The 21,558-nt window shown below is 47.7% G+C and overlaps 1 protein-coding gene across 3 annotated transcripts; it reads right to left on the bottom strand.

The window, feature by feature from the left end:
• Positions 1-9: 9 nt before the first annotated feature.
• Positions 10-20,359, bottom strand: CERS5 (ceramide synthase 5). 3 transcript variants are annotated; one of them, XM_048327554.1, is made up of 11 exons: positions 20,116-20,358; positions 14,045-14,150; positions 11,923-12,053; positions 9,637-9,694; positions 9,049-9,099; positions 8,399-8,491; positions 6,998-7,126; positions 6,295-6,401; positions 3,886-4,042; positions 2,859-2,888; positions 10-1,231 (listed from the first exon to the last, which is right to left on the bottom strand). In XM_048327554.1, the coding sequence occupies exons 1-11, from the start codon at positions 20,313-20,315 to the stop codon at positions 1,079-1,081; spliced, it is 1,215 nt and encodes a 404-aa protein (XP_048183511.1). In that variant the 5' UTR covers positions 20,316-20,358; the 3' UTR covers positions 10-1,078. The 3 variants fall into 3 exon arrangements, 2 of the variants coding, with proteins under 2 accessions (XP_048183511.1, XP_048183513.1); XR_007208107.1 differs by having other exon boundaries at positions 1,163-1,231; positions 2,859-2,956; positions 20,116-20,359; XM_048327556.1 differs by lacking the exon at positions 2,859-2,888 and having other exon boundaries at positions 20,116-20,357.
• Positions 20,360-21,558: the final 1,199 nt, after the last annotated feature.

Genomic DNA, 21,558 nt, shown 5'->3' with positions numbered 1-21,558 from the left:
CACCCCAAGTTTCTGAAGCAACTTTTAATTGGAGATAAGAGTAAACAACAGTATAAAATGGTAACAACTTGAGAAGTTTCCAAAATTCTGCTCCTGATTGATTGTTTCATTGCCCCCAAGTACCATTGAATAAAAAAAGAGAAGCAAAGCCCATAGTGTGGCTGCTCTTCCAGCCCCAGGTTCCTCCACAGCTCTAACATCAGAGCAGCAACAATCACTTGTCTCAGAGTACAGGAACAAAACATCTCATTTTTTGGAGAGTTAAACCCAGCCCACCAGTTCTGATCCTCCCTCTGATCCTGGCTTAGCCAACTGAATCCAGCAGGTCTAGAGAAGTCTTCAAAACCACAATTTCAACAGGAAGAAAACAATTAAAAGGCCTGGATTGTGCTGGTTGTCTCAGGGGCAATAAACCACCCCCCCTCTCCCCTTGCAGAAGGCTTTGGTCAAGACTTCAGAGGGGGTTTGCAGCACCAAAAGAGGCAGCAGATGCTGGCCTGGTCCCTGGTGACAGCAGAGATGAGCAGCTGGGACCTCCCCAGCAGCCTGGGGCGAGGCAGAGCAGTGGTTCCGGGGCAGCACAGTTCAAAGCTTGGCTGGGAGAAGAGTCTCTGCCTCACCCAGGGCAGTTGGGATATGGAACCTGCATTCTCCATGCTCTGAAGTGGCTTCTGGACTGCATCAAGAGCGGCTGCACTTGCCTGGAGTGAACCGTCACTGAGTGGCACCAAACTCCGCGGTCTAAACCTGCTCTGCCTTGAGCTGATCCCAGTAAAAGCCAGTTTGTCAAAGACAAAGACACCTCTGCAAATATCAACAGGACTCAGGGGTGGCTTTTGGTACTTCTGAAGTACAAAATGGCTTGAATTCAAATCTGCAGCTTTGTTTTTGCCCCGGTCTTTGGCTTCATCCCTTGTGCCGTGCAAAGCCTCTGATTGGTCAGGGTTGTGCCCGTCTCGGGTCTGCTGGAGGTTTCTGGGGAAGGGGTTTTTGATTAAAGATCACTTGGGAATGTGGAGCTCAACACAACTAGATATTGAAAGAGAAGTTCGTGTTTGCTCAAGGCCAGCCCAGGGCCTTACTCCTCTCCTGTCCACTGGCCACCGGCCACATGGCCGTTCAGGCGGTTGGAACCGTTACTGGAAGTGCTGAAAATTCCTTTTGTGCTGTTGGAAGTCACATCCTCCTCCTCGGAGCTGCTCTCCACGTCACTGCGGTCATCCTTGGATACCTAAACATTGCCAGTGGAATTGGGTAGTGGGAGAGGAGAAGGGGAGTTGAAAAATTGACAGAAACCAGCAGTTAGAAGGTTGTGTCCATGTGATGAACCACCTTCACTCACATCTACCTCCTACATTTGAGTCTTGGTCAGTTCAACTTCCCAAGAAGGAGCCTGTCATCACATTAGGAACAAGACACAGACACTGAAAAAGACAATTTGTAAAGATGAGTTCCATTTTCCAAATATTCTGAATATCTGTGAAAGCACTTCACTCTTGCTCTCAGCAGATCAGATTGTATTACAGATCTGGCATTGTTCTTGTCTTCCAAGAGCTCCTCTCTAGATCAGTTAAAGACCATTTTTCTAAATAATTTGTTTTGAAGCAAAATTTTCTCATGCCACAATCACAAGTAGGTCCGACAACCAAAAACCAGGAAGGTGTCAGTCTGAGAGAGAACACTTTGTCCTACAAGGAGCAGCTTTGCTATTTTAAAAATTAACCAGCTTTATTTATAACATCACTGCTCGAACAAAGCACCTCCATTTCCACAGCCTGTGCTTCATCTGGGAGATCCCATTTAGGACCAGGAGCCTGTTTGGACAGAGGGATGGAGAACAAAGGCAGTGTCTGATCCAGCAAACACCCGCTCAGAACAGGAGGAGTCTCAGCCCAGGGATCCAGATCTGCTTACAGACTTATGCCTTAGAGACTGGCTGCAAATCCAGCTCAGTTTGACTTTCATGTGGATTTTGAACCTTCCCAGGAGGACTTTGGTGCCAGCTGCCCCAAGTGCCACAGCAGGGCCCTGCTCCAGCCCTGCAGAGCCAGAAGGGGAAGGGAAGAGCCCATAAACCCGGCCCCAACTGCAAACACACGCCTTGGGTGGTGGCAGGTGCCAGAGCCAAACCTCCCCAGCGCGAGCTGGGCCTGGGGAGCGGCCCCTGCTCTGCCCAAGGCAGCTCCTCACTCTCCTCACTCCCCTCCCTCTGCAGCCAACAGCCCTCAGTAACTCCACGTGCCAGCACTCTGGCTTGCAGCTTTCCAAGGATTCCAGGATTTCACTCCGCTCTGCTCTCTTGGAGTCAGGGTTAGGGCTCTCCAGCAGCAGGAAGTGGTTGAACTCCAGGGAAGATCTGGCTGGAAGCCAGGTGAAGTTAATGATCTGCAGGAACTTGTTGGATGTCCTGGCTTCTGCCTGTTGCCAGAACTTTTGCTATCTTTCCCCAATCTCCTGCTATATTGAATGTTCAAAGGGTCACTGGAAGGAAGCAGAAATCCCTTGGAAATTTTCCCATTCTTGGGGGAGAAGTGACTGTTTTACTCCTTTTCACAAAAAGGCGTGAATTCCTTCTGCCCTCTCCTCCTCAGTGCGGTGCTGATGAGGAGCAAAGACAGAAACTGGAGTGTGTGGGTGTGTAACAGCAGAAAGTGAAGGTTGTGCAGGCAGGTGACAGCAGCTAAGAACAGACCCCAGGACACTGCTCTGACCTTTGGAAAAAACAATATTTTAGCACTCTGTCTGGACCAGGGAGAGAAGGAGAAGGCACCAAAACCCCAAGACCAGGGCTCTGCTTTTGTCTTGGCCTCGACACAGACGTGTTTCAGTGAACGAACAGAACCACAGGTCACACTTACATGCACAGGGTGAAACTGTCCAGCTCCAATCTGGCACAGAGAAAAGGAGAAAAGAATGAAGAAGACAGAGCTTAGAGTCCTTTCTCTGGCTAGGTCACCTGGACAGGAGAGAACCAAGGAAAGGGAAAAGGTGTAGAACTCAGGATACAGAAACAGCTGCAGAGAATGAAAATCAGGCATTTGTAGTAGCAGCTGTGGGGAACAGATTAAGAGCTCGTACCCTGAAACTTGCTGGCCCCCAGAGTGAACCCAAATATTTCTATTTTTCAAGGCCACATTCCATGTGTAGGGGCAGCTGAAGTCAAACACAAAATAATGCAGAGCTGTCAGAGAAACCCAGATCAGAATATCAATATCTGAGAGGAAAAAGCATTTTGATTCAGAGAATCGTGGAATGGTTTGGATTGGAAGGACCTTAAAGCTCACCTTGTTCCACCCCCTGCCATGGGCAGGGACACCTTCCAGTATCCCAGGTTGCTCCAAGCCCTGTCCAACCTGGCCTTGAACTCGATGATCTTTAGGGTCCCTTCCAACCCAGGCCATTCTGTGATTTTTGACAACCAGCAAACCTCACTGCCCCCCTGGGAACCCTTTCCCTGAGTGCTGGAGCTCAGTGCCTGCACTGGCAGACAGAAGCCAGTGAAGATGCACAATCCCCAACGCATCCCAAGGACCAAGTGAAGCTGAGAAACATTCTGTACGTTCATCCTGTTGTCCAAAAGAGAGCCTGCTACCACCTTAAACTCCAGAGTGTGTAACAAGTCTGCCATAATCGCTATTTTAGGACATTTGAATGTACTGGAAAATTGAGTTATTTCCCTGCCTGCCCAGGAGAGACTCCCTGCCTCTGAACACACCTGGGGACTCAAAAGTAGAGAGCAATCAAGGTAAAAAACTGCCATTTTTGTGAACTCCCGACACAAGTCCCGCGAAAACCAACACCAGCCCTCATTGAAAAGCCCAGTTTCTCATGATTCCTTAATAGGGCTTGTACGAAAGAGGACCCAGAAGCCTCCCTGAGTCTTACCTTGCCTCGCACCAGGGCCTTGGAGGCCGTGCGGATGATGAGGTAAGACCAGATGATGTGCAAGACCTGCAAGATCACCAGGAGCCCGTTGAACAGCCACCAGGAAGGGTAGGGACCGATCAACTCCCAGCTTTCAAACAGGGTTGTGTTCAAAATCCTTAAAGAGATCCACAAACACATTTCAGATCGGCTGTGCTGGTGCAGGGCTTCCAGCTCTGACTGGAGGTGTCAGGCCAGATGCACAACAGGGTTTGTGTCTCACTGAGCATCTGCTGCTCTGCTCCTGCCAGAGTCAGGAGACTGAGTAAAGCTCATTAGGAACATTTGAACTGAGCAACAAACAGAACATGTGAATGTGCTGCAATTTGGTTACACACACGGATCTGCTGCCAATTTTCTTCTCCAAAGCACAAGCATTTATTTATAACAACTTCACAGGAAGTGATGTCAGGCTGCTCTGGTCACCAAAACAACCGTTAACACCTTCCTGCTTGGGCAGCTTTCACACGGATTTAAAGATCAAAAATCGTATCAGAAATAGCATGGGCACTGTCCCTCCGTGCTGGGCACTGTGAGGCTGTGTCCTGTTCTGGGCCCTCACAGCAAGGGATATTGAGGGGCTGGAGCACATCCAGAGCTGGGAACAGCTGGGGAAAAGGAGGCTCAGGGGGAACCTCCTGGCTCTGCACAACTCCCTGACAGGAGGGGGCAGCTGGGGGGGGGTATCAGGCTCTGCTCCCAGGGAACAGGGACAGGACAAGAGGAAAGGGCCTCAGGATGTGCCAAGAAAGGTTCAGGCTGGACATCAGGAGGAATTTTTTCATGGAAAGGGAGGTCAGGCCTTGGAAGGCACTGCCCAGGGAGGTTTGGAGTCCCCATCTCTGGAGGTGCCCAAGGAACAACTGGACATGGCACTCAGTGCTCTGGTGGGGATTGGGTCACAGGTTGGACTCCATGGTCTTGGAGGGCTTTTCCAATCTCAAGGATTCTGGGATCAGGAAGGAATTTTGTTCCCAGAAGGCCTCCCTCCCTCCCTGGGTGCTCTTCTCCTCCTTTGGAGTTTTACAGATTCCTCTGGCCAGGCTGGAAGACTCAAAACTGCTTTATAGCCCACGTCTTGTGTTTCTTTCATTACTGTTTTGCTGTTCTTGTTGCTGGGAGTTATTGCCAGTCCTTCAGCAATTTAATAAACACTTTAGATTTTATGATGCAGAGAGGTATGGAGAGACCTTTAACAGCCACATTAATTTCACACAGCTTTTAACATTTCACAAGAAAAGCAAAACAAGCCTTTCAAACAAGAACCAAAATCCCCCAAAAGGCAGCTCCAGAAATATTTAACTCATAGCAGGTTTATGAAGGAATTAAATGCAATTCCAGAGATCTGTTGATATTTTACATTACTAATTACAGGAGGGAATACACATGAAGTGAAACAGCACAGGGTCTGCAGTACTGCTGCAGCTTGCCAGATTCCTCTACAAAGCTGAGGAGTGACATTAGAGCCAGTGGAAAACACATTAAAGATTTACAGGATGCTGAGCACTGGTGTGAGGTAAGGGCATCCCCTCATGACAGACAGCAGCTGCAAAAACAACTCTCTTGTCTGTCTCTGGAAGGAGCCTACGAAGAAAAAAGAATTAAAGCTCTTCTTCATCCAGAGTCCTTTGGTGCATTTACTGGAAAATAAGCAAGAGCTTTAACTGCAAGCCTGATCCTAAAGTGAAAGGATTGTTGCTGCCTACCAGGCACCCAAAAAGAATGGGAGTGCCAGGTGTCCATGGAAATAAATACATGCAGTAAAATGGTGTAACCAAATTGTCACCACACACAATAAACAGACAACAGCTCATCAACCAAAGCACCTCTCCAGGTCTGACCTACTGAGGTGAGAGGGAATCTCCTTATGGGATGATTCTCTCTAAGCCATTTATCCAGGGTTTTACCTCCCAAGAAACCTCAGACCTATTTCAGGCTCTGAACAGTCACGACACAAGGACAGGACAGAAGTGTCATAAGAATCAGAAACTGCAGTGATGACTAAGCCAGATACAAACAAAAATTACCTCAAGAGACTGTGCCTCACTTGTAATTATTTCTAGAACTTCTTCAGAGAAGCAAAGAATCCTTCAAGCCTCTCAGAGCAGATTCTGGCTGACTCTGTCATCACTGCAGCAGGGGAGGGGCAGCTGTGAATGGGATTCTGGACTCTTCTCCCAGTCCCTCAGCTGACTGGGGAGAGATTTCTTCATGTGCCTACTCAAACCTCCTGCCCCAAAGAGCACTTGGGCCTTGTGCAGCTTCAGGCTGCCTCGAGGGACAGCTGGGATGCTTGGGAAAAGTCTAAAACAAAGGCTCTGCTGAAAGGATTGGGAGAACAACCAAGACCTCCCAGCTCCAGGTGCTTACCAGAAAGGGTAAATGCCCAGCCGGGTCACGATGAACACAACCCCAAAAAGCATGAAGAAAGCATCACACAGGCGTTGGTACTTGGCATAATTGGCCAGTTTTGCAGCCTACAAGAGACAAGAAACATGCCAATATTACTCCCTTTGTGCATGCCTGTAATTACCCAGCTGGAGAGCTGCAAGAAACTCTCCATCACATTTGTACAGTTTGGAACAAAGAGGGATTATTATATTGCATTACTATTTTTATACTATTATTTATATGGTCCTACAAGAACAATGGGAGAGACTATTTACAAGGGCCTGGAGTGACAGGACAAGAGGGAATGGCTTCCCACTGCCAGAGGATATGATCACCCTCCCTGAGAGGGTGCTGAGGCTGTGGCACAGGGTGCCCAGAGAAGCTGTGGCTGCTCCATCCCTGGAAGTGTCCAAGGCCAGGTTGGATGGGACTTGGAGCAACCTGGGACAGTGGAACTGGATGATCTTTAAGGTTCCTTCCAACCCAAACCATTCCATGGTTCTGTGACTCTCACCACTCAAGAAGTTTGGAGGAAAAGCTGACAAGGCTTTGTCAGCTTTTTCTGGTCAGCAGCACAAATTCCATGGCACATTTAATGCAGTTTATCAAGAATGGGAATGTCAGCTTGTTCCCCTGAGATCACACCAGCATTAGGGATGCAAAGATTTGAAAGGAAAATCACCTCCAAGAGGAAATCTGAAGCATCGTGGAGGCATAGCACCAGAGTTCCAACCCGCACCATGTTATTCATGTACGAGAACGTGATGAGTCCGATTGTGGCCAAATGATGGACGAACATGATCAGGAAGTCCTGGAAACAGGAAAACTACGAATGAAGACTCTTTGGCCATCACACAAATGCAAAAGTTTGGAACAGAGCCACCCAACTGAGTCACCAGGGTCCCAGGATTCTTTCGGTTCAGGGTCTGACTCCACAGCAAGCCCAGCTCATCGCACTCCCACCGTCTCCACAAAAGCTTCCAAAAAGGTCTCTCAGCTTTGGTGCTGCTCAAGTCAGAGCTCTGCCTGCTCAGGGATCAGCACAGTCTCTCTGGCACACACACAACTATACCTGCAGACCCCATAGAATGATTCAGAGGACAAGACGACCCTTATTTTTGGCTCCTTATGGTTTTACAGATACACTGCTCGTCCCCTCAGCTCCTGGCACACATTTAAGTGCTGTCAGTGACCAAACCCTGCCAGGGCAGAGCAGGCAGAGAACACCAGAAAGAACCAGAAGAACAAAAAATGTTTACAATGCCCAATATTCAGGGCTGGTTTGCACTTCAGCCCCCAGGTTCCTGTACCTCCCCCTGCTGCGCTGGGGAATGTCATCCACTTGATAAAGTCAAAATTAACCATTACAGAGTCCCAGAGGTTGTTCATCACTCCCTGTCTGCAGCTCCACTGTATTCCATAGTGCTTCACTAATATTTCAGCACAGAAAAAAGCCTAGGTAAATTTGGTTTTTTTAACAGCCAATGCAAAAATTGGGATAATTTGCTGCTTTGTGGCTCATGTAAAGGAAGCAATAAGCCAGGATTTACTGGGGACTGTTCTCCAACAGCAACAATAACCAAATCCTGGAACGCAGCGTGACAGAATTAGATCTGAGCAACTGCAACCACTCATCATCTGCTCCTCACACAGATGAGAAATTCCTTTCAAAACCCCATTTATTATTGCCTTAGCGTTTGCCATTTCCTCAGCAGCTTCAGCAAGTACTGCTTTGAGCAGCTCGTTTTCTTGCAAGCCTTCCAGTTAAATCTAATTTTGGGAATGATTTGTTAACTTTTGATTGGGAGGTATTGAGTGATGCTGTTCTTTCCCCTGGAAGGCGAAAGGAACTCAAGGATACCCAAGGCTGCAGGTCAGCCTTGCTCCCCCCTTTTTCCCAGAACTGCATAGTGCTTACTGGAGAGGGGAGGCTCACAAAGGTGTAAATGAAGAAAAAACATAGTTATCACTACATTTTGGCTTTGCTGGCCAGGCACACGCCCATTTTTTTGTTAGTCCTATCTATTTATTATTATTTTTATTATAGCTATTGCGTGGTTAATGCAATTCTGGTTCATCTCACCTTCCGTTTAATGTCTGTAAACTGAGAAAACATGAGGGACCAGTAGAAGGCCAGCTCCAAGATATAGTAATAATAAAGCCTGGATGTAAGAGGCTGGAAAACACACAGAGATAGCACAGTTACAAGACAAAGGAATTCAAAATTTACATTAAAACCACTTTTTTCCTTCCTCCTTTTCCAACCCACTTTGTTCCTCCAGAATAGCTGAGGCACAAGTTAAATCGTTCAGGTTTAATAAAAACAAGCTTAAGCAACAGGCATTTTACTCCAGGCTTACTCACACAAATATTATTGTGTTTGAGCTTTCTTCCAAAGGAGTAAATTCCCTTGTCAATATTTACAACTCCTGCTGAAGCCTCTTGGAGTAGGAAAACCAGGCTCTGGAACAGACTGTGGGCCTCTATGCAGTAAATAAATAAATTACCACTATGATTTTATGCCTTTTTCTCCCACTTTTAATAATCTCAGCAGCAAGTAAACATAAAGTGACTATGAGTCAGATGTATCTGAGGAAACCTTGCTGTTGCCAAACCTAACCAGGATGTAAAGGCACAAAGAGTAAATGCCAGAGTTTTAATCCAGTATCAATAACAAAAATAAAAACTCTAATTGTCAAAAAAGTTGGAGTTTAGGAGGTGTTTCTCTCATACCTGGAAAGGGTAGTTGTACCAGCACTGTCGTGTGTCCCAAAACCAGGGTGCCTAAAGGAAACAGGTAATTTTTTATTATATAGAAATAAGAAGTTCTATGAAACCCCAGTTTGTACTGGGTGTTTTCCTCCCCAGCACCTAAAGGCACCTGACACTACAGCATTGCTTCACTGAAATTTTACCTTCATTCTGCCATTCAAACTACATTTATTGTAAAAAACCCTAGTGATTTAAAATCTAATTTGTGCTGCCAATGTGACTTCTGCTGCAATGGAAATTTCTAGAATAATCATACAGCTCTAATAATAACAAAGACCCAAGGAGATGAACCTGTATCCCTTCAAGAGGGAGAGGAGAAAAAAAAAGCAGCAGCTCTCCATAGCAAAAAAACCCAAACCCCACCTTGTTTTTTCCAGCATTCTGGGGTAACATGACAAGTAATTTTCTATTATTTCCAAAATGACATATCTGTATAGAAGCTTCCCTAAAGTGTGTGGAAGGTCTTTAACAGAACTCCCAGGATCCCAAATCAGGGATCATTCAGCTGCAACCACACAGAACAACAACAGGGGTAACAGAGCAACTCACCGTCCAGAGAAACCTGATTCCATAAAAAAATATACTTAAATAAAATGTAAATCTCCACCTGGAAAAAGAAGTAAAAAATAAACTTAGGACATAGAAGCAGCTTCTGGCTAACATTTGTAAAGTTAATTGAAATAGTTGGGAGAACCCCCAAATCTGACACCTGAAAAGCTTTCACCCACCTTCATTTCTAAACATTTCAGGTCAGATAAACCTATTGAAGAGTTTTCACACCACCCATGAGCTTGCATCAACAGCCAAGTTTGAAATTCAGGGTGAACATGCATCATTCATATGCTTTAAGAGACAACAAGGTAACAACAAGCAAAGTTGTTGTTATCCAGAGGTATCCTAATGTATGTATTTGTCCCTCTTACCTTGTGGCTTTAAGTAGACAAAACCATACTGGGGGAAGAATTGAAAGTTACTGGAAAGGAAAGAAAGCAGCAGAGGAGAAATAAGTCAGGAAAAAATACTGAGGTTCTACAGCACTACAAAGAAAACTGCAGGAGCATGGGGGGAACAGGGAACAAAGAATGGACTGAACAGAGAAGAAAAGGAAGCCAAGGAGTGTCTGTAACTGGGAAAGCCAGAAGGTCGTTCCTGTGGGAACGGGAACGAGCTCCGGGCGGGAGCAGAGAGTGCAGGGGTGTTCCAGGGGATTTACACCCAGTGTGGGCACGTGGGCACACAGACATGGGCATGGACACACACAAACACACGTGTGCACACAGACATGGGCATGGACACACACAAACACACGTGTGCACACAGACATGGGCATGGACACACACACACACGTGTGCACACAGACATGGGCATGGACACACAAACACACACACGTGTGTGCACACACACAGACATGGGCATGGACACACAAACACACACACGTGTGCACACACACACAGACATGGGCATGGACACACACACACACACCCGTGTGCACACAGACATGGGCATGGACACACAAACACACACACGTGTGTGCACACACACAGACATGGGCATGGACACACACACACACGTGTGCACACAGACATGGGCATGGACACACAAACACACACGTGTGCACACAGACATGGGCATGGACACACACACAGATGTGCACACAGACAGACATGGGCACGGACACACACACACACGTGTGCACACAGACATAGACATGGGCATGGACACACAAACACACACACGTGTGCACACAGACATAGACATGGGCACGGACACACAAACACACACACGTGTGCACACAGACATAGACATGGGCATGGACACACAAACACACACGTGTGCACACAGACATAGACATGGGCATGGACACACAAACACACACGTGTGCACACAGACATGGGCATGGACACACAAACACACACGTGTGCACACAGACATGGGCATGGACACACACACACACACCTGTGTGCACACAGACATGGGCATGGACACACACACACACGTGTGCACACAGACATAGACATGGGCATGGACACAAACACACACATGTGTGCACACAGGTGGGCATGGACACACGAACACACACGTGTGCACACAGACATGGACACACACACACACGTGTGCACACAGACATAGACATGGGCATGGACACAAACACACACGTGTGCACACAGGTGGGCATGGACACACGAACACACACGTGTGCACACAGACATGGGCATGGACACACAAACACACACACGTGTGCACACAGACAGACATGGGCATGGACCCACAAACACACACCCGTGTGCACACAGACATGGGCATGGACACACAAACACACACCCGTGTGCACACAGACAGACATGGGCATGGACACACAAACACACACACGTGTGCACACAGACAGACATGGGCATGGACCCACAAACACACACACGTGTGCACACAGACATGGACATGGACACACAAACACACACGTGTGCACACAGACATGGACATGGACACACAAACACACACGTGTGCACACAGACGTGGGCATGGACACACACGTGTGCACACACACATGGATATGGACACACGTGAGCACACACACACGCTCTCAAGTGCCATGAAGGAGCTGGCCCAGCATCTAAAGCTGCTCAGCACTGACTCCTGTACCCCATTCTGGTCTCTCAGGCACGCCCACAAAATATTTTACAATTTTAATATTTTACAATTTTAAAACCTCCTTTAACTGCCCCCGTTTGCTTGTACACGGATTTCGGCCCTGGTCTGGCAGAGCAGCTGCCCCCAGGCCCAGCTAGAGGAGAACACACAGCCAGAGCTCTAAGATGAAGCCCCTCTGCACACACATACATGCTCTCACAAAATTTAGTGAGGGTGGTGGGTTTGTCCTGGTTCCTCCGATGCCGAAACCAGCGCTGGATCTTTCGGACATCCCAGTCCAGCTGCTTGGACAAGCCTTCTAACCTTTTTCCATCTGGAGACTGAAGGAAAATGAAACAAATGTCATTTCTCCCACTCCTCAACCTACTTGCAGTCCTGCATTGTGACAGAAATAATGCACAGATAACAAAAAGCACTCCAGGAAGGGACCATAGAGAGTCTGGAAGCAAGAATCCATTGCCACAAATGGTCATTCAGGTTTAACCTTCATAAGCCACTAATTACTTAATTACTCAGAGTGGTTTTGGTTGAGCATTTCCTCACCTATTTCATCAGTTGACAGCACCTTAAAACAAAGAATGTGACTGTTCAGCGTTAATTTGGGGGGAGGAGCTGTAAAGTCTCCTGTCCTACCTTTTAAAGCTGCACAACAATTCAAGCAGCCCAGAACTCAGGAGGAGCAAAGCTGAAGATGTTTAAGGGTTGCTACTCACAGCAAGGACAGGGAAACTTTAAAGTAAGAGTTGGTTTAACACAGTAGATATTTGTATATTCCAAAAGGGCATTGTAGAAACTGTGGTATTTCTGTTATCAAAGTTTATAAATGAAAATATATTTGAACACTGAAACACTTCCATGACAAATATAGATGTAATATATTCCTGTTCTCCACCTGGGAACTCTACTGGGATTTTGTCTGAATGAACACAAATGGATTTATCAAAGTGAACCAAACCTGGTAACTCCCTCTACAATGGCCCAGGAGTGAGATAATTCAGACCAGCTCTGCCAGGGAGCTCTACCACTGAAAGATGATAAACACATTTTACTATTTGAGTTACGTACAAACCACGAAAGCTACGCAGAATGCTGATTTAATACAAAATCATCAGTCTGTCCAGCTGAAAAACAAAACCAAGAGTAATTGGATTTTCAGCCTTGAGACCACGACTGCCCTGTCACTCTACCACACCACATCTCTTAGCACCTTCCTGGGATTTAATGGCTGGGGCACTGGGAAAGCACCTGCCTCCAAGGGGAATTCAGAGCTCCCAGCTCAGAGCAGCAGTGAAATCCTTCCCCTGCACCAGGGCCACCCCCAGCCTGACTCTCCAAACCCAACAGAAGCCACAGCACACTGGGACAGTGAAAGGTTTCATAAGCCAGACAAATTCTGCACAGCCTGTGACACCTCCTGGGTTTTCTAAACATTAATTTCAAGGACATCCCCTACATTAAAGTTCTCCCAACAAAGGGCATCAGATTCTGGGGATTTTTCAGTTCACACGGCATTCCAAATGCCTCAAAACTTTAATGTTCCCACAAGGCAAGTTTTTTGAGGTTTTTATAGAATTTCCCTTTATCTGCTCCAGTAGATGAGGTTCAGCATCACCAAATCTCAACAGAAAACCTTCCATTTTGTTATCTTTAATGAAATTCTATTGCACTTATTCAATATTGAATAAAATACAGTGGGATTCTGTAATTCTGTAGTGGTGTAGGCCCGTGAGCTTAAGGGAAGGAAGGGCCAGGAAACAACCCAAAGAAACACCTCCTGCCACCATTAAATGTCCTGCCCTTCATCTGGACATACTTCATTGACTCAACACTTCCCTGAATAACCCACTTCCACTGATGACTGCTGTCTGGGTTCACAGTAAATGGCAAAAATGAGAGGAAGACATTCACAATAAAATCAGTAAAATCAGAAAAGGAACTGAGCTCAAGAAAAAGAGGAACACTTTCCCAATAAAAGTGGCAGATGCTGGGAAATTCCTTGTTAAACCAAGAATCCCCACGGTACAACTTGGACCAAAGGCAGGGAACCAAAGGAAGAAGCTCAGACCTGTCTACAAGGGGAACATTTGTATTCCAAAGATGGAAACACACATGGCTCAGCTGTACAGGGAATTTACTTTGCTACCACAAGGACAAGCCAAAGGCAAAGTAAAACCAGAATGAGCCCACTCATGGATGCACAGTGTGAAATGTGCATCTCAAACCAGAAAAGTGGAAGCAAAAAGCCCCCCCCGTGACACTTCCAGGCCTCCATTCCCTTTGGAATGGAGGAGGAATTTGAAGTGTGACTCACCTTAGTGATGGATGTAAACACTTTCTCTAAAATTGCATTGGGCTGGGCTCTGTGAGGTCCACTGTCTTGAATGCCAAGGTTTATGGCACATGGCTTGGCAATAAACCTGCAAGAATTCCCCAGAAAGAGCTGGATTAAAACGAGACATTTATTTCCCTCCTTTGCCTGAATCACAAGGACCTGGATTTGTCACCAACTGCAAAACCTGGTGAAAAAGCTTTTGAGATCTCCACTCCACCAATTCCCAGGTGAAGAAATTTCTTTTGTTAGTCCATATGGTAACTGCAGACAGCACATACTGTGCACATCAGAACGAAAAATTAAATCTTAATGCCCTTGGCTTGTAAGGATCCGAATGTGCTCCCCAGGGGGATTCTCATTCCTCAGCAATAAAACAACAGACTGATAGCAGTCTGCTGTGAACAGAAATGCTGGAGATGAAGCCCTAAAACAAAGTATCTTGTTTCCAAAACAGGCCTTGGTGTCACATAGCTCAGAAAAAAAGGGAAGTTCAAGTGACACAGCTCCCAAAAGAAACTTGGTTTTTTTAATTTTCTTTTTGTCTTTGGGAAAAATAAAGTGGCTTGTTTCCTTCAGGACAGAAAGGAAGATGCAAGTCCCCCAGTCTGAAAGATCCCTGATCTCGGGATCTCATCCATCCCACGTGCTCTGTGTATTCCAAACTGATTTAACTCTTCCTGGATTTTATAGGACAGACTCTGGAAACAAGCCTGGGTTTGCAGCTAAAACGAATTTAAACATGTTCAAAATTACCAGGTTTTGCTGCACGTTTGTCTCAGAATAGGCTCAGGGTTCCAAGAGAAATGTCTGCATTACCTGACATGTGAATTGTTCCTCTCCTGTTGGTGGGCAAAAGCGGGGGTTGAAGGAGCAATATTCAATATTTTTTTATCAGTTATTTTGAGAAAGAATCTGTTTCTCAAAACAATTTTGAAAAGGACGTAACATTTGTACCATTAAAACCATTTTGCTTTCAAAAAGAGATTGTTTCAGAGAGAGCTAAGCCGAAATTACACATATTTAGGAGCCTCCCAGTGCCATCAAGCAGAAAATGCTGCTTTTTCCGACCACAATCATTATGATTTCTCCTTGTGTTTAAAAGGAAAGATTAAAATTCAGGAGAATCGTGGCTCTAAATGCTCCAACAGCAATTATTCTCAGGAATACTCACTTAGTGCTTCAGGAACAAATATCTGTGGCTGTGTTTAAGAACAGTCCCAGGTTGTGGGGTTTTCCCTTGAGGAATTACAGATCATCTTGTGACTGATCCCAAAGGAACACCCAGCTCTCAGAAAACACTAAACAAATGACAGACACTGCAGGCCCAGGCTTCCCGGTCTGCCCCAGTTCTTCATGTCTCTACCCAGCATCCCAGAGGTTGAAAAATCCCTCCAGGACCACCGAGTCCAAGCTGTGCCAAATCCCCACCTTGTCCCCAGCCCAGAGCGCTGAGTGCCACGTCCAGGCCTTCCTCGGACACCTCCAGGAATGGGGACTCCCAATCTCCCTGGACAGCACTTTCCAAGGCCTGACCACCCTTTCCATGAAGAAATTCCTCCTGATGCCCAACCTGACCCCTCTGTCAGGGAGCTGTGCAGAGCCAGAAGGTCCCCCCTGAGCCTCCTTTTCTCCAGGCTGAGCCCTGCTGCTCCCTCAGCCTCTCTTTGTGCTCCAGACCCTTCCCAGCTCTGCTCCCATCTCTGGACACGCTAAACTACGTTTCAACACCCACAGCTTTAAAAAAAAAATAATTAAAAAAATAAAAAAGGAAGGAGTGATTTCCTTTGAGCTTGGCTCCAAAGGCTCACAGCTTCCGCCATAATCCAGACCACCAGCTAGAAATCGTGTCCTGATGTTATGAAACATTTGGCAAGACCCCCACAAAAATGTAAAGTATTAAAAAAATATATAAAGTATTGAACATCTTTATACTCTGCTTTCCTACAGGATGTACCACAAGTGCAGCACAGAAGTTCACATGTGCAATTACAGGATTACAAATAGTTTTATTTCATTTTCTGGGACACAGTGCTAAACAGCTCTACTAACAAAAAAACCCCACCAAACCTGGCCTGAAGGTACTCAGTTTGGATGGTTACCTCATATCAGAGAGGAAACCGAAAAAATCTAAAAATCTGCACATTCACAGAATCCCATGGAATAGCTGGGGTTGGAAGGCACCTCTGGAAATCATCTACTCCAACCCTCTAACAAGACAGGATCAGCTAGAGCAGATTAATTTAATTAATTTATTATCATTAGGGTCTTCTTTTGGCTTAAAAACAAGTAAAGAGGACAAGGAATGATTAGGAAAGCTCACAGTGATCCATACAAAGTCTGGGCATTATTGTAGAAGGCAAAAGGAAAGAAGAAACAGATTCTGCCCAGGAAAACAAAAGAAATAAGGCAAACAAAACTCAAAACTTTACAGGAAACTGGTCCTCAGCACTAGGCCTACTTCGCTGAGAGGCTTCAGGATAAATAGGGTGTTTCCAGAAATCAGGAGGAGGGGAAAATAAAAATCAAAGGGAAGGCACAGGCTATGGACACTGCCCAGGGCTCAAGCACCTGGTGAAAAAGAGCAACCCAGAACCCAGAGACATTTACAGGGGCACTGAAAGTGCCAGACACCAACAGACAGACACTGGAAAAGGGACGTGGTCCCAGTCACAAAAATGGGAAGGAAAAAGGACTGCATGGATTTCCCCACTTTTAAGGAAGTCTGACCCAGTCATAATGGAGCTTCTGGAGCTCCTCAAGCTCCAGGCAGGTGATGCCTGGCCTTCCATGGGGCTCCTGACCAGATGGGGATTCACCTGGACAACGCTCCTGAGTCCACTCCACAGCCACAGTGCAACTGCTTGGACCACTTGCAGGTGGAACGTGAAGCGAATGGTCAATCCTGTGCTCAGCCAGGAAAGTCCCAAGCTGACCTGCTATTTAGGTAAACTCACCAAGGTAAACTCACACTTTAAACTGCTGTGGCACTTCAAGTTTTTGGTCCCAGAGCAGATTTTCAGATGTGTTTTGCACTGGATCCTACAGCGACAAAGTTCCGCACAACCCCCAAAATAGGAAAAAGTACTGCCCAGACAGTAGAATTTCCATTCTTGGGGATATTCAAACTGAACAGCAGAAGACCACAGGCGACCTGAGTTGTCTGAATGCCGGCCTTGCTTTGAGGAGAGGGTTGGATGAGGTGGCCTTGGAAGGTCCCTTTTAATCTAAATGATTTTATGATTGCACAGAAATCTTAACAGCAACAAACTATACCCAAGGTCAACCTACTGCCACACCTTCCAGCAAGAAATTATCATCACATCAACACTTCTGTTAAACTTTTATCAACAGAGATCGACTCACACCTGAGCCTACCTTTTTCACACTAATTGTTAATGCAGACTGATTTTAAAACCAACACCTTTTCAAGTCCACAGACTCATACGTTATAACAAATAGTTCTCAGGCATGTTGTGCTTCACAAAAAGGCACAATCTGTTTTTATGGAACATTCCAGTTTGGCTGGTGACTCTCCATTACAGCTCTGAAAGGAAGAACAATCTCCAAAGTGAGATTTATTAAATGTGCGCTCGTTGAGTTTGTATTTCCATCATCTCTCAATTTCATTGTGTTAAGATTTAACCACCTCATTCCACAATAGACCTGATGAAGTAACATCTCAAATCATCTTTTTCTCCCCCTCCCCAGCTGGAGCACAAGCTGCAGATCCTTCCTCAGACCTGTCCAGTAACACCCACAGCTGGTTCCAAAGAGTGTTCCAGTACAGCTAGAAAACACCACATCCAGGTTTTTGCAGATACCTGGGATTTTTTTTTTTCTTTTGTGCCTGCAGTGAGACAAGATGTGCAAGGAGAAATACTGAAAAGGATAATCAAGGATAAAAAATATAAACCCAAATTTATGGGCAGAAGTCTTTCTTTTTGCTGACTGGACAAAAATCCTCACCCTGCCACTGTCTTTACCTTCCTGTACAAGTCCTGCCTCATCCCTACAGTCAGAAACTGCCCACAGACAGACAAACTAATGATTATTTTGTCAATGTTATGATGCAAAAGGTAATTTTCAGTGGAATTCTAACTAACAGAAATGTGTCAGTGTTACAAGTGCTGTAGCACAAAGCACTTCCTCACACTGAGGAGCTACAAAAGGAGAGAGAAAAGAAGCAGCTAAACTAAAAGAGCTGCATGAGTCTGCAATTCAAATTCTGAGTCACCAAGTCCAACTGCCAAATGTGTGTCAAGAAAGACATTTGACACAAAAATCAAAGCCTGAATTGGGATGAATGCACCACAGGAGTTTATTGAGATAAAGCTGAACTTTAACGACATGTTCAAAGTGGATGGAGGAAACAGAAAGGAGTTTATTCAAAGATATGTACTTTTAAAATAAACACACTAAAAACTGCCTGGGATGTGCTGTCACAAATTGCTTTTACTTTGGGATACCACCGAGACACAGCTGAGATCAGGAACAACCCCCTCAGGAACCAGACCTCGGCCTCTGAGTTTTGCTCTGCAGGCTCAGGAGTTAAATCATCATTTGACTCCACCCTAAATTAACACCACAAAAGAAATTTCATAAACCAGGGAGACACTATCAGGACAAAGTAAATGCTGCCTGGAGGACTGTGCCATTAGGTGTAGTAGGATGCGCTGCATGTCCCCCAACAACTCCAGGAAAAGAGAATATTCTGCACCTCTTCCCCAGACTGACACCTGGACTAAGGACCTCCCTATAACATCCTTTTCAGGGGTATCATTGTGTCTCACAACCTCCTTTCCTTATGTACTGGCAAGTACCAAGGTTTGGCCAGAACCAGCAGCACACCAAGCTGAGATGGGAGTGTTATGTGTGTTCCTGGGTCCTCTGCACTGGTCTTCTGAAGCCTTTTTTTCCCTAAGGGCAGAAAGATAGGATGGGGAAGAAAGAGCCTCTCAAGTTTCTTTCCTGTCTGCTGACCTGCTTCATTTTCCTCCATATTTGCCATCTTTTTACTTCATCCCAACCACCTCTTCTTAATTTCTGAAGGCTCAGGAAAATTCACACCTCTTAAAGAAAACCCACAGAAAAAAGCCCAACTCAATTCCCACTCACTTTAATCCCGCAGCCCTTTTCATGCTTAGAAATACCTATGGAATCACAGAATGGTTTGGGTTGGAAAGGACCTTAAAGTTTATCCAGTCCCACCCCTACCATGAGCAGAGACACTTTCCACTAATCCAGGTTACTCCAAGCCCATCCAACCTGGCCAACTTCTGCCCTTTCAAAGCAGAAATTTAAGATTAGATCAATGTTTAATGAACCACCTGAACAGCAATACAGAGTGTCTTGGTCCGTTTCACCTAAGGGTTTCCTAAGTAAGCCGCTTTACTAATTAATATCTCTGCCACCCACACACTGCTGTGGGAGATCCGCACCACACGCAGATCTACCTCTGCCCCAGGGCTAAGTTCGCATGTTTATGGATGCCCAGGTAAATGAGGAATCCCGTATTACACCTGTTTATGGGCAGAGATGACGATCCGCACTCACATCCATCGTGCCTGAGACGAGGGACAGCCACAAAGTATTTAATGATACATCGGGCCATGTGAGCCCTATTTCCTCATCCAGGAACTCAGGGAAAGTACAATAAAGCACACACGGAAGCCAAGTGCGGAGCAGCAGCAGCCGCCAGCTCTGCCCGTCACCTCAGCGAGGTTCTCCTGGGCAGGAGCAGGAATGAAAGTGAACTCCTATATAAAACACGGCATTTCTCTTGCACTACCTCAGCACCGCCAGACTGGAAGGGCCTCTCGTTATCCAGACCCAGGGCAGCGGAGCCCCACGGGCTAGTGCATGTCACGACAGACACGGCTCCCGCGACAGATTCCCGATTACACAATGTCTCCTTTCCACACACGAAGGGCCTCGCGGAGGCCCCGAAGGATGCGGGGGAGCCCCCTCCGGGCCGCCCCCCGGCCCAGCCCGCTGCTCGCAGACCCCGGCGCCTCCCGGCCCCGCCGCGCCGGGGGCGGCCCCGCGCTCACCTCTCGAAGAGCAGCCGCACGGCGAAGATGCCGAGCGCCAGCGGGAAGGCGGAGAGGACGTGAGCGGCCCGCGGGTACTGCAGCCCGCTGCCCGGCGGGCCCGGCTCGCCAGCCAAGTCCGCCCACGTCACGTTGTGCGGGAGCCAGAACCGTTCGTTCCAGAACCAGGCCCTCAGCGCCGCCGCCGCGGCCGCCGCCATCTTCCACCTCCCGCCGCCGCCGCGCTCGGGCGGCCGCCACAGACACGGGGGCGGGGCCGAGCGCCAGCCCCGCCCCGCCCCGCGCCCCGCCCCTCGCGGCCGCAGCGAATCGGGCGGCGGCCACGGCCCGAGGGGGCGGGGCTTGGCGAGACCGCGCCCCTCGCCGCCTCTGGCCCCCGCCCCGGCCCTCCCGCCGCCGCCGCCGCCGCCGCCTCCGCCACAGGGGCGGGCGCCGCTGACACACGGGCGGGCGGAGCTGGGAGAGGCCGCGCCTTTCATCGCACGGCCCGTAAGGAGCGCTGGGGTTGGGATAGACCGCGCCCCTGTTTTGCATCACCGATCCCCTCATTGCATCGCCCGCCACAGCCCACAGGCGGTGCGGAGCTGGGACGAGGCTATGCCCCTTATCGTCTCGCCCCGCCCCTCCCGGCGGCCGCAGTTCTGGCGGTCGCCACAGCCACCAGACGAGGCCAAAACGCGGTCCCGCCCCTCACCGCCACACTTCGTCCCGCCCGTCACTGCGGCCGCCGCTCGCGGGGGCGGTGCTCCCGGGGGTTCCGCCGGGCCCCCCGCGCGGCCCGTTAGTTTGGAGCATGCGCAGTGCGGCGCTCCTGCGTTCCCGCCGGCGCGGGGCGCGCGGGCTCGTGAGGGGGAAGCGCGCGGGCTCGTGAGGGAGAAGCGCGCGCACGGTGCCGCCATCGCCTCGGCGCTCCCTGAGGGAACAGAACTAGAGTGACAGTAAAGAGAGTCACAGAAAACACGGCGAGAGAGTCACAGAGCCACTGAGCCACAGAATATCCTGAGGTGGAAGGGACCCGCAAGGATCGCCAAAGTCCGACTCCTGGCCCTGCACTGGACACCCCAACAATCCCACCGTGACAAGGCTGTAACGTTGATGCTTCACGCACTGCTGAGCCCTCGGGGTTTCCACAAGCAGAGAGGACTTCTAACTGGTAAAAGTCCTCAAGGCAGCAAGACAGGGCAGTAAACGATCCATCGTTAGTGTAATGTCTCTTTTGGCACCTGTCCAGTGGAGAACAGATTAAATGGCCCATTAAGCACTCAAATACTATGATAACTAATAGATTCAAGGATAGACTAATTTATGATCTATTCACCTGGGATTTTTTTTAATCAATTACTTCATTTAGAAGTACCCTGTGTGCTAATTTCTCCTTGAAGATGTTCAGCTGGTCTCAGTGACCAGGTGTGGGTCCCTGTATGTCAGAGACTCACAGATGCC

Source organism: Corvus hawaiiensis, chromosome 24 (genome assembly GCF_020740725.1).
Source record: "Corvus hawaiiensis isolate bCorHaw1 chromosome 24, bCorHaw1.pri.cur, whole genome shotgun sequence".
Lineage (NCBI taxonomy): Eukaryota > Metazoa > Chordata > Aves > Passeriformes > Corvidae > Corvus > Corvus hawaiiensis.
The sequence above is the reverse complement of the archived record's forward strand: the minus strand, read 5'-3'. Positions and strand labels throughout refer to the sequence as shown.